Source organism: Falco biarmicus, chromosome 1, assembly GCF_023638135.1.
Source record: "Falco biarmicus isolate bFalBia1 chromosome 1, bFalBia1.pri, whole genome shotgun sequence".
Lineage (NCBI taxonomy): Eukaryota > Metazoa > Chordata > Aves > Falconiformes > Falconidae > Falco > Falco biarmicus.
Window position 1 is genome coordinate 30,715,030 of NC_079288.1, and position 16,586 is coordinate 30,731,615.

The 16,586-nt window shown below is 39.7% G+C and overlaps 1 protein-coding gene across 1 annotated transcript in view; it reads right to left on the minus strand.

Annotated features, from left to right (window-relative positions):
* Positions 1-16,586, minus strand: part of DNAH10 (dynein axonemal heavy chain 10) — a 57,054-nt gene that overhangs the window by 12,376 nt on the left and 28,092 nt on the right. The window contains exons 41-61 of the mRNA XM_056357882.1: positions 16,382-16,516; positions 15,852-16,068; positions 15,257-15,376; positions 14,182-14,327; positions 13,621-13,773; positions 12,826-13,086; positions 11,979-12,151; positions 11,513-11,606; positions 10,266-10,433; positions 9,766-9,954; positions 8,977-9,148; positions 7,874-8,077; positions 7,001-7,081; positions 6,398-6,595; positions 5,591-5,752; positions 4,704-4,878; positions 3,646-3,827; positions 2,764-2,900; positions 1,656-1,873; positions 1,049-1,270; positions 286-433 (exon numbers count right to left, since the gene is read on the minus strand). Of these exons, the coding sequence (XP_056213857.1) occupies positions 286-433; positions 1,049-1,270; positions 1,656-1,873; positions 2,764-2,900; positions 3,646-3,827; positions 4,704-4,878; positions 5,591-5,752; positions 6,398-6,595; positions 7,001-7,081; positions 7,874-8,077; positions 8,977-9,148; positions 9,766-9,954; positions 10,266-10,433; positions 11,513-11,606; positions 11,979-12,151; positions 12,826-13,086; positions 13,621-13,773; positions 14,182-14,327; positions 15,257-15,376; positions 15,852-16,068; positions 16,382-16,516 (3,555 nt within the window). The remainder of the gene's footprint in view (positions 1-285; positions 434-1,048; positions 1,271-1,655; positions 1,874-2,763; positions 2,901-3,645; positions 3,828-4,703; positions 4,879-5,590; positions 5,753-6,397; positions 6,596-7,000; positions 7,082-7,873; positions 8,078-8,976; positions 9,149-9,765; positions 9,955-10,265; positions 10,434-11,512; positions 11,607-11,978; positions 12,152-12,825; positions 13,087-13,620; positions 13,774-14,181; positions 14,328-15,256; positions 15,377-15,851; positions 16,069-16,381; positions 16,517-16,586) is intronic.

Sequence of the window (16,586 nt, forward strand, 5' to 3'; positions counted from 1 at the left end):
ATTGTCCTACATGAAAACTCCACCCTGGAGCTGAGACAAAACATAGTCTACACCAGTCTTCTGGGTATATTATTTCTGCATGTATTAAGGCTAGCCAAGATCCCAAACAAAACATCCATCCCAAAGAACTGAAGGTCATGTGAACACTGATATTCATTACCTATTTTAGAGACACAACAGTCAACACGTTTATCAGTACATAATCGGTTCCCCACTCAAGGTGACAGATATTTATGCAGATTTTAAAACAACCAGTAAAGAGGTAAAATGATAATTTATCTTTACTCTCAGGTTATTCTTTTCTTCTTTCTTCTTAATCCAATGAAATGCCTGTTGTTGTGGGTCAATACAGAGCGGGAAGCGGCTTGCATATGTTGTCAGGATGCCATTCTGGATAGAGAGCTCATCTGGAGGCAATCCTTGGGAAACCCATCTGAGAACGGAATGGATCAAAGAGCAGTCTAGAAAGGAAACTTGATGGGAGAGCAGCACGTTTCATTTGTGAGTAAAATTACGCAGTTCACTGAGCACACTATTAGACACACAAGGAAACACACAGTGGACGTGATTGTGAGAAGACTGTCAAAACTCAGACTGATTCATTGTCTGAGCCATTTGCAACTACGCTACTCAAAACACTGACTTTCATTTGGTAGGTAATCCTGCAGTAGTTGAAATATGCTATCTGGGCATGGGTTTAATACCAGGTTCATTGAAGTCAATGAAAAGACTCCTCTTGGGCTATGGGAACACATATTATAGATAACTCCTTAATAAATTTCCCAAAATGGTATTGTATGTGTCTAAGTTCAGTGAATGTCCCTGGAGTGTAAAGTACAATGGTTTGTTATAACAAATAGTTTCCCTTAACCAGAAGAAAAATTATTTGTCTCCTTTTCATCTTTGCAACATGAAAGTAAAACGGGCTCTCCCTGGTATGGCTGTGCACCTCCACCCACAATGCCAATTCTACCCTACAGATTCACATCCAGACTCCCACTTCACAATTTCACATTAATTAATCACTGGGTTTCTTGACCGGACGTACCTGCTAACCTCCACGTCATTTGTCAGAAGGCCTTCTAACCTAAATGGTTGACTGAGAGGAATCTCTCGTGAGAGGATATCTTGTTGCCACACTTGATAGATCATTTCATTACGAAACTCCCAGTTGAATGCTCCTTCATAGCTCAGAAAGGCAGCACAGAGTAGACAGTCTCCAAGCAACTTCACCTTTCGTATTTCATAGTCTTCTAATTCCTTTGTCCACCTGATAGAATAATAAGGAAATACTGGGTCAGTCTGTACCAGGGAGATGGGGTTTATGTGCAGAATTTCCAGGTGCTGCTACTTTAGATGAAGGCTGAGACAGACCCCCAAATTTACCATCAGTTGCGCTCTCACTATTATGATGGCCATAGACACTGAGCTAATCTGAACCTTCTTCCTTTTAATCTGAGTTCACCTTGTTCTTCTGCACTAAAAATTGTTATTTTTCAAGAGCTAATGGATATTATCTTAGAATGGATATTAGCTCTTCTCAGAAACAGATATCACAGGAAGTGATGTTTCCAAAAAGTTTAAGTCTGATAGGTATTATCCCTGGCACATGACCCTCCGATGTCAAAAATGTTCCTCTTCAAATCTAGACTTACCTCTTGTTTTCAGATCTCAAGCCATAGATGAGCTTGTCAGCAGCATCTAATCTTCTCTGCATAATCTCCGCTTCTTCTTGCAAGTGTTGCTTTTCTTTTATTGCCTCTTGATATTTGCTCCCCAAAGCTTTAAGCTCATTCTGAATGGTAGCCAACTCTGCCTTTATCTTTTCCAGTTCCTGCTTACTTAAGTAATAGTTCCGTTCTAGCCTAGCCACCTACATTACATTATGAAGGAAACACAAGAATATCAGAGGAAAGGGGGGCTTTGGAGAGAAGTCTCAAGTTCTCAGATTTCTTTTGGCTATTTCAGATATTTCAAAATGTCCTGGTAATAAACATTTTAAGCCAAAATAACTGGCACTGTTTCTCACCCACCTCTCCCTGTTCCAAACATACACATCATGGTCTGATACTGCAGTTCCAAAGCAGATAGATATCCTAGAGTTTTGTACCCACAAGGTACATTAAAGCATGTGAGCAGTCCTGCTGGCATTGGGGGTCAGCAGGACTGTCATCCCATGACAAAAGAGGACGTCTGTCTGCTTAACAACAACAATACTGAAGGCCTCAAAAACAGTCAGACTCATCATCTAGTAAACATACTTTCTCAGTAGTCAGCTGTATATAATAACCTTTTCTTGAAGAAAGTTTCCCAGCATCATTGGTTGGACATTAGACTTCCTTTGGTAAGACGGCTAACTTCCCAGCCATTCGAAACAAACAGCTAATCAAACGGTCTGTGCTTAGGGGACACGGATGTTGTGTACTGCTCTGTCCAGATGCCATGTGTTTTGAAGTCTGTTTTCAGCAGACAGCTAGAAACTGTTTTTCTAAGCATGTTAGATTACAAAATTCCAGCTGAACATGATCCTCCCTCCTCCTTCAAGCACTGGCATGGATGGGAACCCATATCCCAGCATTATGACACAACAAACATAGCAATTTATAACTGAGTACCTGCCTCATTCCTACTGCAATAGCTCTCCTAAACATCTCTTTTTAAGCACTTCAAAGAGAAGTGGGCAGTCTACGAATTTGTCAAGTATTATTTTTCTCATCAGGATCATGCTTCATCCTCCTCTGAGTTTGAATCTACACACTTTACCTTTTCTCTCTTTGGCTTGGCTTCTTTAAGTACATCACAGTAGCTCATCACTGCTTCAACAAACTTTAACATTCCAAGTCCTGCTCTGCTCACAAGTTCCATCTCACTGAAGGTAGTGTTAAGATTCTTTAACAGAGCTAAATGGGCAAACACAAAAATATTGCAAGTGACTTGAATTACAGTGCAGAAATCCTCAGAGAAATAGCTTCCCCTAGCAGCAATATCAAGCAATGCTGTGACAGACAATATGAAACATTTGTCAGAATATTAAAGAGACTCTGACCTTGAGATGAAGCTACTGGGCTGTAACAATACAAGCACAATATTGCAAGTGATTTCTCAAGTTCCTTCTCCATGAAGGGAGTGCATTCAGGACCATGGGTTGTCTTCTGTGCAGCAATCAGATGCAATTTTGTTCAAAGAGCCAAATTCCTCTCTTAATGGAACTACTCTGGATTACACCCTTGTGAACACGTGTAAAGTTTGGCCCATAAGCTTTAGATATAGCTCATCTTCTTTCCACCCTGTATATATCACATTTTAATTGCCACCACATGGATGAGGTCATAATTCTACTAAGTGGCTAAAAACAAACAGCAGGCCTGCTCACCTATCCTGTTTGTTTCTTGCCTGCTCTAAACCAGAGTGCATAAGACCCTAGCTAAGGTATAAACTGGATATAACACATAGCAGAAGGTTTTTGCACCCTGAAAAATCCAGCCATCCCAACAGTGCAACATCTGCAGCATTGCGGACAGTGCTGTCCACTTGCACAAAGTGAATCCCACCCTCCCAAACAACACTGGAAGGATTGCTGCTGACATGGCTAATCACATTAGCAAGATCCTACATTCATTCCAAGTATACAGATCAGTAATTTACCTCGGACAGATTTCACTTGGCTCTGAGTAATTCCATCAAAATCTATTTCCATCATGGATCGCAGGAAATTTGCCTCAGACATCATCCCTTTGGCTGTCTTCCAGTTTAATTCTTTGTAACCTCTTATTATAAGAACACATTCCAAAACAGCCTGCACCTGCTTAGGGGGTTTTGCAAAGGATCTAGAAAAGAGATTAAGGACACAATGGAGGAAAAAAAGGAGGAGACAAAGCACATGATGCCAGACATATTGCAATGACCCTCTTAACGTTCCTGTTAAGAGGGTCATTGCAATAGAACAAGAGCTAGTACGTAAGTCATCCTACATAAAGTGAAAAAGATCACCCAGGCCAGATGAGAAATTATTAACTAGTCAAAAGCTCAAAACTAATTCTTGTATTCAGACAATTTGATCAATGAAATATTAAGGACTTCAACAGTGGAAGGCCTAAAATCCTGAGCCATGATATTCTTCCCTAGGGCAGTGAAGCAGCTGTCCATCACGATATGCAGTACAGGAAGAATCCAGAGATCTACAACAGAAAGGAAACTAAACAAGTGTGGCAGGGAAGGGAGAGCCATTGCTATTTCAGGGAGATGCAGGTCAGGGACGGGATGTGCTTTTATATCTATCCCCAAATACAAGATGTATTATAAAAACCATAGAGGGAAGTTAATTCAGCAGAAAAATACATTTTCATGCTATCAAAGCATCCCTGAAAAATAACTGGTATGTGTTCCTATTCACACAGAATAAAAACACGAGGCATAAAGGAGTTTAGACACCCACTGCTCAGGCAAAAACCACAGCAGTTTCTATTGCATCAGAGAAATGCACACCGTAGATAAATATGGGGAAGACATCAAACAAAAGACTGGAAAAACGGGCTTGAGGGGAAGTCCTGGGCAAGGAATCAGGGGATTCTGTTGTGGCCTCTGCACTCAGACAACTGAGGTCCTTATCTTCACATGCAGTTGAGAAAGGCTCAGACCCTGCAAACCAGGGTCTCCCCATGAATTTCCAAGAGTTTATGCTACTGTACATCCAAATGAGTCACCTGATCTCAGTAACATCAGACTTGTCAAGCTTCTGAAGCTCCAGTTTGGCAGCTTCCAATATAGGCATGACTTCAGCCAAAGCTCTCTCAGCTGCCGCCTTCTCCATAGCAATAATCTTATTCTGTTCCTGGATCTCCACAGCTTTTTCTTCAGCCAGTTTTTTCTTCTCCTCAGCTAGGAATTGTAAAAGCAGGGCCATATATGGATTTTTGTAAGCAGAACATATACTAATATGCTAATATAGATATGTTCTTGGCTGCAAATCAGAAATTACCATCAACTCAGTACCTTTTTCTTGCTAGCTTGCCAATGTTAACAGTTCTATCACCAGGTTAGGAACACTGTTAGTGTTCCACACAACAGCATACATAATTTTTCCTCCTATGCTTCCCTCTGGTTTTTCTCTAATAGTAATTTTCTGAATCAGAAGGTCCCTTTCTTGCTAATGCCTCTTTCCCATGTTACGCCCTACACCTTGGAAAGGGAAGACAAGGGCAGGCAAACATAGTTATGAGTTGTGTAAAGTACTGTACGCCAAAGACATAGTAATCTGTGCAAGACAGAAGAGCTGCTCTGCTAGCATGACATTAGGTCAGCACAAATGGAACAAGGGGGTTACCTCTAGAAGCAGCTGGAGCTCTTAGAGGGTCTTCCAACACAACACAACACAACACAACACAACACAACACAACACAACACAACACAACACAACACAACACAACACAACACAACACAACACAACACAACACAACACAACACAACACAACACAACACAACACAACACAACACAACACAACACAACACAACACAACACAACACAACACAACACAGACTATGTGAGCCTTGCATAGCCTGTGGGACACTTGGGTAGTTGTAAACTACCTACCTACTTCTGTGTTTGCTGAAATCTCTTGTAACAAAGCCTCGCAAGCAGCTGATTTTTCTGCTAGCACAATCTTTTGCTCAGCAAGTTTCTTGTTCAGCTCAGCCAGTTGTACACTAGCTTCCTTCAGCTTAACTAAGCCCCCATCCAGACGTTTACATTGTGCTAGACAGAAAGGAGAAATGTTAGTGATGCATTGATTGTGTACTACCACACAGCAACAGACAATCTCACAGAAGGTAAATATGCTTATAGGTGCACATGGCAGCAAGGCAACCTTGGTTATGAAAGGAAAATGACTCAGAGATTTTTCCTTTCCTAAGCCTCCCACCCAAGACAGTGTTAATGTTGCCTGAGCTGAGCTGCCACGGACTGGCCCTGTGCCACGACTTGCTTTCCATACACTGTTTATGTTTTATCCTTCTCACATATTTCAGTGCCCACTGAAGTATGAGTAAGAATTGCTGCTTGAGGAAGAATGTCAAACCCTGAGCTAAGCTGAGCTGGTATTAGATTTAATCAAACTCTTCCCCAGGCAAAGGAGCATTTGGTTTGGAGATTCAGGCTCGGGTTCATGCACAAAAGAATTTGAGGAGAGCGCACTGTTTGACACACAGAGCCTGAACATTCACCTGTGGCCAGGGTGTTGCTCCAATGTCAAAACTCAATGCCAGCATAGCATTTGAGACAGTACTGATAACATCATTTTTGCATAATGCGGGTAATATGCAGGATTCTCACCACAATTTTTTTTCTTTTAGAAACATTTAAATCACTTATCAAAAGTAGAAAACATCTACATAGCCTCACCTAAAACGAACTCATTTTTCTCCTCCAGCAATTTTGAGTAAGTATGGATAAAATCAAGGTAATTCTTTGGTGTGACATGGTTTCTACGTCTCAGTTTCTGCAGAAACCTCTTGCTGAAATCCCCTACAGATTCATGCACCACAACCATGTGCTCAATCACTGACTTGGAGATCTCCGATGGGATGCGTGTGCTATTTCCTAAAATCGGGCAGAAGAAATGAAAAATGTCAAAGGTTTGGGTTTTTTTTAAGAGCAAGCCGATTACCATCTTCCTTATGCATATCTAAGCCAGGCAAAAAAAGTCTGCCTTCTTGGGTAAAGAGCAAGACCAAGGCACAGTCAAAAGAGAACCTGGGCCTCCTGGCAGGCAGGCCACATTGTCTGCAGAGTCAGGAAGTTGAGTTTTAGCAATTTTTCAGATCTATGTGAGTAAGAAACTTCCATCCAAAACCATTTTTTGACTGGAATTTTGCATCACCCATTTAGACTTAAAGTAACAAGGACAATGGGAAATCAAATTATCTACAATAACTGCAAAGTAAAATATTTATCTCTTAGGATATCCCAAGGGTCAATGCATTAAAATACTGACATTTTACATACCAACAAAGGATTGTGCAACTGCATACAAGGCCTGGGGGGGCCATGGCAAGAACCAGTCAATACCAGTGTTGTTGACAAGACCTTAAAATAAAAGGATAGTGTTATCGGAAAAATTCCTTTGCAAAACTAGACCCTAATCTGCCAGGCAACAACCTTATTTGCATCAAGAATCTGTAGGATCTGTCTTATTTGACTCCTGCTTAGCAATAAAATTTATCACAAAGTCAATACTTCCATTTTGATAGTATACAATCAACTTTGCACTCGTGCCGTGCTAACCCCATTGTACTATTCTTTAGGCTGTACCATTCTACAGGATGCAGGCAAGAGCTGCAACAAGGTATTTTAATGCTTGGGTTAGGATTCTCACCCGTACCCATCTTTCACGTCACTTCAGTTCCCAGGACTCCTTTCAGCCACTTGCTGAAGCGTAACATCCACCAGGCTCAGGTGTTTTTTCTCCAGTGGGTGTCCTTCCAACCATGCCCCTTTTTTTGGCTTTGGATACAAAACTGTTTCTCTTACCACCATCCTAGTTTCATAATGATTTAATACCACACATTCTTCTGTAAACTACAGAAGAGAGGCTGCAGACACAGGCTGTATATTTCTGCTTCAATGACGATGACCAATTGATTTCCAGCTATTCAGCTGGAAAATGAACTGATCTGGTAAATGCTAATCAATAATACTCACTGATATGTGGTAATTAACTAGGGGGAAAAAAATCATGCATTGTAAATCCTTGATCATGAAACCTGCTTTGCCTAACTTTAGCTGTCAGACATCCCTGAGTGTCCACCAGAGATTTTTCTCTTGCCTGCAAACCTGTATTCTGCAGGAAAGGGACTAAGCAGTGTGTACAACTGATACCTGGGAAATTTCTGCACCATGTTCTCAGATTAGCCCCAACTGGGGACATTCCCAGGACAATGTGAAGGTTGCTTGCACATTTTTTTACAAAATATTGCCAGAGACTCTCTTTAGCTGGGTTCATGCCAGCTTTAGTAGCTTCATCTCCAATCTGACTTAGTATGGTGTCTTTTTCATCATCTGGAAAAAGGGCTGGCACCATTCCTGTAACATAAGGGCAGAGGAATGCTAGTGAGAACAACCAGAAAGAGAAAACAGTGTGGCTGGGAACAGGGTAGATGAGAAACCTAGTTCTGCAAAAATTATTCTGGGTGGTTTTGAATGAACCTATTAACCTATGCTTCTCCTCCTCCCCTCAGCCCCCATGGAAAATAGAGGGGCAGTACTTCGGATGATGCAAAGGGATTTAGAGGGATAATTAATTAATTTTTGTTTGGGCTTCAGCAACATACACAAAACATAGAACATGTCACAAGAACATAAAGTGCTTCTAACTTTGCAAAGAAAATATTCATTGGTGAACTATCAGTTCACATTTTCATTCTCTCAATCACGTGGCAAATATTGCTTGTTACCTAATGATAGGCATAAGCAGACCAAGGAAAAGGGATAAGATTTAACACATCTGTTTTCAAATCAGACATAGGAACTTCTGTAGAGAGGGTGGTCACACAGTGCCAGCTGCTGCTCATTTTCAGCTGCTGCATACAGTAAAAGATACTAAACTAGATTTCAGGACATATATATATAAGCAGTTGCTTCAGTTCAGGTGAATGCTATCCAAAAGCCAATGGGACAGACGGTGGGTTTGTGTCCAAATGCAGCTGAAGTTATACCTCAGTCTTGGAAGAAATCTGAAACTCCTGCAACAGCAGCAACAGCATGAATTAACCCTATAGCCTTCCCTGATACATATAAATGACTGTAAGAAGATGACAAGCCATTACTAAGGCCAAGATCATTTCAGGTAGTACAGAAAAGTGTAACTAACTAAAGCAGCAGAGGACGCAGGGTGAAACAGTAATAGCTGCATCAAGGGTACGTTTGAGATTATAAATCACAAGTAGATACTGATCAGGAGCAATTGAGGCTGCCTATGCTACCTGAAGTTAAAATGTTGTTGATGAGTTCCAGGAAACTCTCTTCTGCTACCTGGGTATCTGTAAACAAGAAGACCATTGACTTGTTCTCAATACCCAGCTTCTGGTACAAATTCTTCAAATCTTCTCGGAAATTATTTTCTCCATATCCTCGACTCAAGATGATCTCAAATACCTAAAGATACAAACATATACTGAGAAGACACAGATGGACCCAAGACATGATGGTAACTCTAAATTTCAATTGGACTGGATCAAGGGTTTTTGTTTGGCCCCTAACATCAGTAAATGTTAAGAATCAAATAAATTATACACTACATTATTTTTAAAAATTACATTTGTCCAACCCTGAAGGATTGCATTTTCAAAATTGCTTTGTGTTCATCCTCTGCCAGAGACTGAAAATACATCTTTCCTATCTGAAATATTACAGTATCAATCACAACAAAGTTCCTCCACAAAAGCACACCGGTGCTGCTCTAAGACAGATAAGTAACAAAAGCAGTAGTTAGAGATTATTAGTTGCTCACTGCCAGACCCATCCTTGTTTTCAGTCCCCAGTGCCAAAACCCAGATTCAGGCACTGACAGCTTCTTGCCCAGATCACCCACAGTCATTATTCTATACCTCCTGGCAATCACCTCTGCCTGTTCTTCTCTCCACAGGGAAGAGATACCAGCCTGATCTTATCTTGCTGACTGACTTCCCTCCCCCAGCCCCCTGCCAATTTAATCCTGATCACAGTATTGCTTTCCTTGTCTTCTTTCACTGCAAAGATGCAGGGTCACTTACCTCATATCCAGCTGTATAGGCAGCCAGTCTCGTTAGAGACTGCTTTCCTGAGCCTCCCACTCCTATCAGCAAGGCATGCCCATGATCCATCCGTATGATGCGATGTACATGGATTAAGTGCTCCAAAGCATCATCAAAAAGAACTAGGTTCATTTTAATATTAACTTCATTATATTCCTCCAAAATCCCCTGCAGAGAAAGGTGGACAGAATGTTACTGGGAGACCAGTGAAACAATTAATAACATTAATAAAATAACAACCCATTTAGCAGCATTATTCCTTTCCCCTTCCTCAGGGAAAATAAACTGTTGGAAAACACTGCTGACTCTGTAGTTGATCCTCAACATTTATTACTGCAGACCCCAAATGGATAACAGTGCACATAAATTCTATGTGCACACAGAAAGAGAACAGATTTCCTACAGTCTGAGGCAGGCTCCCGCCCATTCCTCAGGCACAGAAACAGCATCAGGCACAGCTCCAAGCTGGTGCACACTACCTGAAAGAGAGCTTTTGCTGCATCATAGTCTTGGATATCTTCATAAATACGAGGTTCTCCTTCACTCAGTGCCACTCTGAAATCTCCAAAAAGAATAGGATCCCTCATGGCCTGCTCCAAGTCATCTCTGAAATTCTCTTTGATTAGGCTTTTTATATGACCTTGTACCTTCAAGGATATGAAATGAGTCAGGCAACACAACGAAGCAGATGATTCTGAATCCAGTAACACTTAGAAGGGTGATAATGCAGATTCTTGCTCAAATACTGACCGATTTCAAGGGGATACTTATGTCACTAGAAGGTCTAAAGACCAAAGCCTCCTATTGTGTTCTATGTATGATCTAAAATGATCTAATAGGCAGTTTAACAACCATTCAATCCAATGGACTCCAGAAGTTTAACACAGGAAAGGATAAGCCTGCTAAAAAAATACCTTCTCATATATTGTTGTAGATATTATTTCAATAAACCTTCCTTCTCAACATTCATAGATGATTCCCTAACTAGATTTCTCACAAATCTTGTAAGTCTGAATGAATGTATAAATACAAAAAAGTTGTGATAGAATTACTCTGAGTTCTGAAAATTGAGCTGGAAATGTATCTTTGTATGTTAGAGGAGAAAGTTCTAAGCAGAAGAATCTGAAGCCATCTTAATCTAGCTCTTTTCATCTCAGCGAGTTGCTTTGCAAGTTGCTTCACAAGTTGCTTATATGTAAGTAAAATCTACCCCAATTCCTCCCCTAATTCTCAAGGTATAAAACTGTCATAATTCTCTCTTGTGTTTTAAGATATAATTTGGAGCATTTTCCAGTTTGCCTAACAGCCAAAACTGACTCCATTGTTTAAGGACTTGGCTTTTATCCTTCTTTTCCCTACTTGATTGTATAGTCACATTCTGATACAGTCCTTCCTAAAGGAAAATACTGACTCAAAGTGATTTCCTGAGTTTTTTCCTGCACTGCTCTCACACTTTGTCACCTGTGCCCCTGCTAACCAATTTTCCGGGACAGGCAAACCAAGCGACCCTTTCCTTCAGCAGATCTGCTCACTTAGTCTGCCATAGTCACTTTATTTTAGAAAAGAAAACTCCATGGGCCACATTTATAATTAATGGAGCAATATAGTGGTTAGACAAATCTGCAGTCTGACTGCAAGACCAGAGTGCAACAGTTGGTAATGTTGTTGCAAATTAGTTGCCATAGTAACAGTCAGTGACTACTAAAAATTGAAAGAAATTACTCACCAATGCTTTGTCTGCTTCATTATTCAGCCTGTCATGGAAAACCCTCAGGCACTCATTTCTCCAAACTCTCACCATCTGGGTCACTGTTCGAAACCTGAATTCACATCGAAATACCAGACTGCACCAAATGAGCTGACATGATGCCTAAGGTATATGGTTAATAACACTGACCAAATTCTGGACTGACTTACTTTACTCTTTTTGGTTTTGTTCTTTTCATAATAACTAATTTGCTTGCATTTTTACCTCTGAATACCTAATTTAAGAAAGAGTAATGCACCAGCATTTGTCATCAAGTGTAAGATCACAATTTCGGATGTTACTGAACATTTTCTCATTGTGGCAAAGGTCTAATGAAAAGTGTCCAAACATGACTGATTTCATATACCATATTACTTCATCTTCATCTAGGTTCATGCAATATAAATAGATGTGGGAGCACTGGAGACAATTTTTCTGTTCTTACCTCTCTGGAGTTGTAAGAATAAGTCCATTATAGACCCTGGAAAGATCCCGCAGGTTAAAAATATAATGGAATTTGGAAGGAGTAGGAGGTAGGTCACAAGTAATCATTTTATAAAGCTCCAAAGTACATGCAGTAATCTTGTCAGAGATGGTTGATATAGACTGATTAAACATCTGCAAACATGAGAAAGAAGAGGTGTTTCCATGAGACTGTCCCAAGAGAACTCAATGCTATTAAACATATTCTGCTTTCCAGCTTTTAAACCTGCTTGGTGTATTTCAAATAACTGAAGGCAAACATACTCAGAAATTCGTATTCCTCTGTATGAACTTTGTGCAGTTGAATGTTTTGGACAGGCCCCATCTTCACTCCTGAGCTTGCAGAGTGCTGACAGTAACATTGAACTCAATGACCGGAATTTCCACAGCACTTTTTTAACAGAAAAAATAAACTGTTCTTTTCTTATATAAAGTTGCAGGTTATCTGCTAGTAATGCAGTCTACTGCATTACATTAAATTTTTTACTGTCATTCAGGAAAAAGTTTGCTGATCTTTGTTGCTTTTCTTTACAGGAACCATAACCAAATCATTCACAGGTTCCAACCTATGAAAAGCACCAAGTTTATAAATGACCTGCTGACTTGAATGTTTACCTATTACTCAAGAATTTATCAAAACACTGTAAACCCATCAAGAAAGAGAAGAGGAAGGGAAAGGTTTGCATGAGGTTCTAAATATAAGAAAGCCTGATAACAGAAGATTTCAGGTCTAGCGAAAGCACAGAAGTAAATTTATATTTCAAAATAATAAACCTGTTGAGCAATCCTTTAAAAAACAGTGAAATTACCGCAGTGTGGCCTTTCAGGATGGAGGCATAGATCAAACTCAGGGATTGCTCAGAAGGAAAAGGCATGTTAAAAACACTGAAGAGTGAGATGAATCGAGGGTCAAGTTCATTCCGACCTCCTCCAGCTTTCCCCATGGCAGCAATAAAACCCAGGTCTTGAAGAAGTTTACAGTTCATCTCCTTACCACGGTCATAGAAGAAACCTTTCTCTAGCAGCAGCTTCAACAGGGCAATGGGTTGCTGTGTGCCATACTCATCAACCTTTGTAACACAAAAGAGTCAAGATATTCAAAGCACAGTACATCGGCATGCCAATTACTGCTATAAAATGTGGAAATATTGTGCTCCATACTCTGGAGAACATCACAAGGACTAAGTGACACTTTGCAAAGCTCTGGCACTGACTGTGAACATTCATTCCAATGTCTCCTATGGGAAAAGTGCCTCTGTGATAATCTAAATGCACATGTCCTCTTTTGCTCCCTTTGTAAAGAGAAAGGGATGGTTTCTACAATACACCACCTGCAGCCAGTATCAGGCCACAGAGACATGATTTTAATGGCATAAAGAAATGATCCAACAGGATCTCTCTTACATATAGGACAAATACTGTAACAGACAGAAACACTCCCCACTGCACACAAATCCCACTTTCTGAAGATCCTAAACTGAAATCCAGTTACTCACTTACCATAAATATCTTTGACTTGTAATTAATTGACTCTGTGTATGAAGAGACCATGTCAGTGCCACCCGAAATGTTTCTATACTACCTTGCAAATTAATGGCACTTACCCGTGGCATATTCATATCATCAATGAAAACAATGAGACGTTTTCCCATAGGAGGGCCATAAGTGGTTTTAGTTCGTTTCTCTACATTTGTCTCTAGGTTTCTCTGAACGTCCATTGATGTTGTACGAGAAGAGAAGTTAATTACTAGCAGCAGCTGCAAAGGAGAGGAAATGGATAAGAATGGATTTTTATCTGTTGTTTGGGGTTTTTTAACTAGCGCATTCAAAAAATATTCTTTATATTAGAGTGTCAGACATACAGGAAAGATTTCTATGGTCCATTTATTCACTTGAATTACAGATGAAAAAGAAAAGTAATCCCATTCTTAGCACTTCAATAATACATATTTACTTTATCAAACTGAATCTGTACATGGTAGATCAAATGTCTTTGATCCTGAAGGATTCTCAAATCATTCACACAGTTCGGTTGTGAAGATTGCAGTCACATTACTAAAGTCAACATTGCTACCCACAGACTCAGGGTTCACAATGCAAATTTAACATAAGGACAAAGAATGAAAAGGCAGATTTACAAAGATGACAAAATGCCTCATACATACATTACGGTCTTTGTTCAAATTGTTTAGGAAGTTTTGTGTAGTTGCTGTTTTAGATGTACCCGATTCACCTACAAGAACAACTGGGCGTTTTACTTTTACCATCTGTTCCAGTAACCAAGTAGTGCGTGTTGTATCCACTGTAGGCACTGAAAAAGATCATGAATATGATGGCAGGTTAAATTAAAATGCAGTACAGCTGGGGATTTATATTTATAGAATAGTGCTGGATCAGACTCTCAAGGTATTAACATGCAGTTGTACAAAGACAAAATCTGAAATATCAACTCACTAACAATGCTGAAAAAAAGTTTTAATTGCTCAGCCATCTCTTTTCAGCTTTTATCATCAGGATCGCTCATCCTATAGATATATTAAAAAAGAAGTTATCTTCCATATAGGAGGGTCATGGACTGGTTAAACTCCATTTAATCCCTATTTCAAGGATATAATCAGGATTTATTTGGATCATAGGCATTTTCCCAGAACTCTACAGAGGTGATTTTTTTTCTTTGTGAATTGCCTGCCATTAGGAGCAACTTTTAGAGAACATATAATTGTCTCCTGTGTCAGTGAAGTTAAGCTGTGCTTGCCAAAGTATTACTGTAAAGTAACCTGCCTTAATTTGTCCTTAACTATGAAAAGCACCTGTCACCATTACACAGTGCTTGGAGTAACAACCAATAACTGCCTTAAGAATGTAATGTTTAACTACCAAGTACTTGAACCATGGAGCCGGCATTTTTCCTACAGCTTCTGGTAGCATAGACCATGAATATTCTGCTATTCTAGCTTGTAAAAGGCATTGTTAGCTCCTAATAACCCTTATTAACTGAAACAAGCTTTTAATCCTTTCTTCATTTCTCTATTACACAGTGCTGTAAATATCTACTCTATTCCTGCTAAACCACTGTGACAACAATATTAAAGAAATTGATTTGTGCCATCACAAAAAACTGAACCTAAGTGGAAGACCTTCAGTAAAGAAAGAGGATGTCTCATGTTAACTGCCATGTACTCAGTGGCAGCACATTATAAATTAAAGACATATTATCACTGTATTTTATTTTACACTCACCTAGAATGTCAAGAAATTTCACTTGAGAGTTATGAATATATTCAGGAACAAGTTTCATCCAAGGTACCCACTTTTTTTGAAATCCATCAAAGTGAAAGTCATACAAAGTTGGCAGCTGACCTGCAAATGATTAAGTAACTAGAAGTTTTCTAGGACACTGAAATATTTCATAAGAAAATAATCTGATTGAAATGAAAGTGAAGGGTAGGATTCTGGACCAAGTTGGGCAACACTGTGTTCTGTTTACTTGTCATTTAACCCAGTTAAGACATCAACCAAAATTCTCCTAATCCAGCACTTGGATCATATTATCGCTTTTTAAGCACCTTCCACTGACTTTCATGTCTTACTTTTCTTTTCACTGTTTATCTCTGCAGCTTGGCATAGAAAAGTACTGTTCTGTGAGGACAGACCAGTAGCTGACAGTTATCTAGCATCAGTATCTCTATGTGGTTTTCAGTGATAGTCCTTCAGAGAGCATATTTTGTAGCCAAGATAGCTAGCTGGAAGGAAGAAGGATGCTCTGCCTTCGTGGAAACTAACACTTTTCTAATATAATCAATGGAATTCAGACTAAATTATGATGAGATCCTACCTGGCAGCTCCCCTGGCTTAGCCAGGATGTTGTCATCATGAACAGTAGACATGCAGGAAATACGTTTAACATTTTCATCAAATTTAATTCTCCCAGCATCAACAAGAGCAGCACCTAAGGAGGAATACAAAGCTTCCAAGAAAAAGCACTCCAGAACATCAGGATCATCAGGCTGTACCACAACTAGAGCTTCCAGCATCACAGTCAACTGTACCACCTGTTGTAAAACAAGACAAAACTGTAAATAGAGTTGCCATTTAGGTGCATGAAAACTCTTAATACGTTTTCAACCATTTTGAGTGTCTGCTGATCCTTTATCCTTCCAGGTGTATGTACTGATACGCATATTAATGACACTAGAAGAGCACTGTTAGGAAATTACTGTTTCTTTTCTCTCTTGGTGCTCATCACTAGCAAACTGACATTTCAGCACAGACTCTACCATGCTTTATTTGGAACATTTTACTCTCTCTATCATTCCATTTCTCTTTTCAGGTAAACTTTTTCAACCTTTACTCTCTGTTCCTTACCATATTTAAATCTGTTTGAGGAACAATGGTCTTCAGTCTTTCCCCATGTCTGCCATCCACAATTCCCTCTACAATCATATCAGTAAGATAGGGCACATATTTTTGAAAGAGACGATTCAATTCAGTTCTCTCTTGCTGAGGAACAAAAAGGACAATGATTCAGGACACAGAAACCCGGAAAGCCAATTTTTGACAGCAGAGCTTC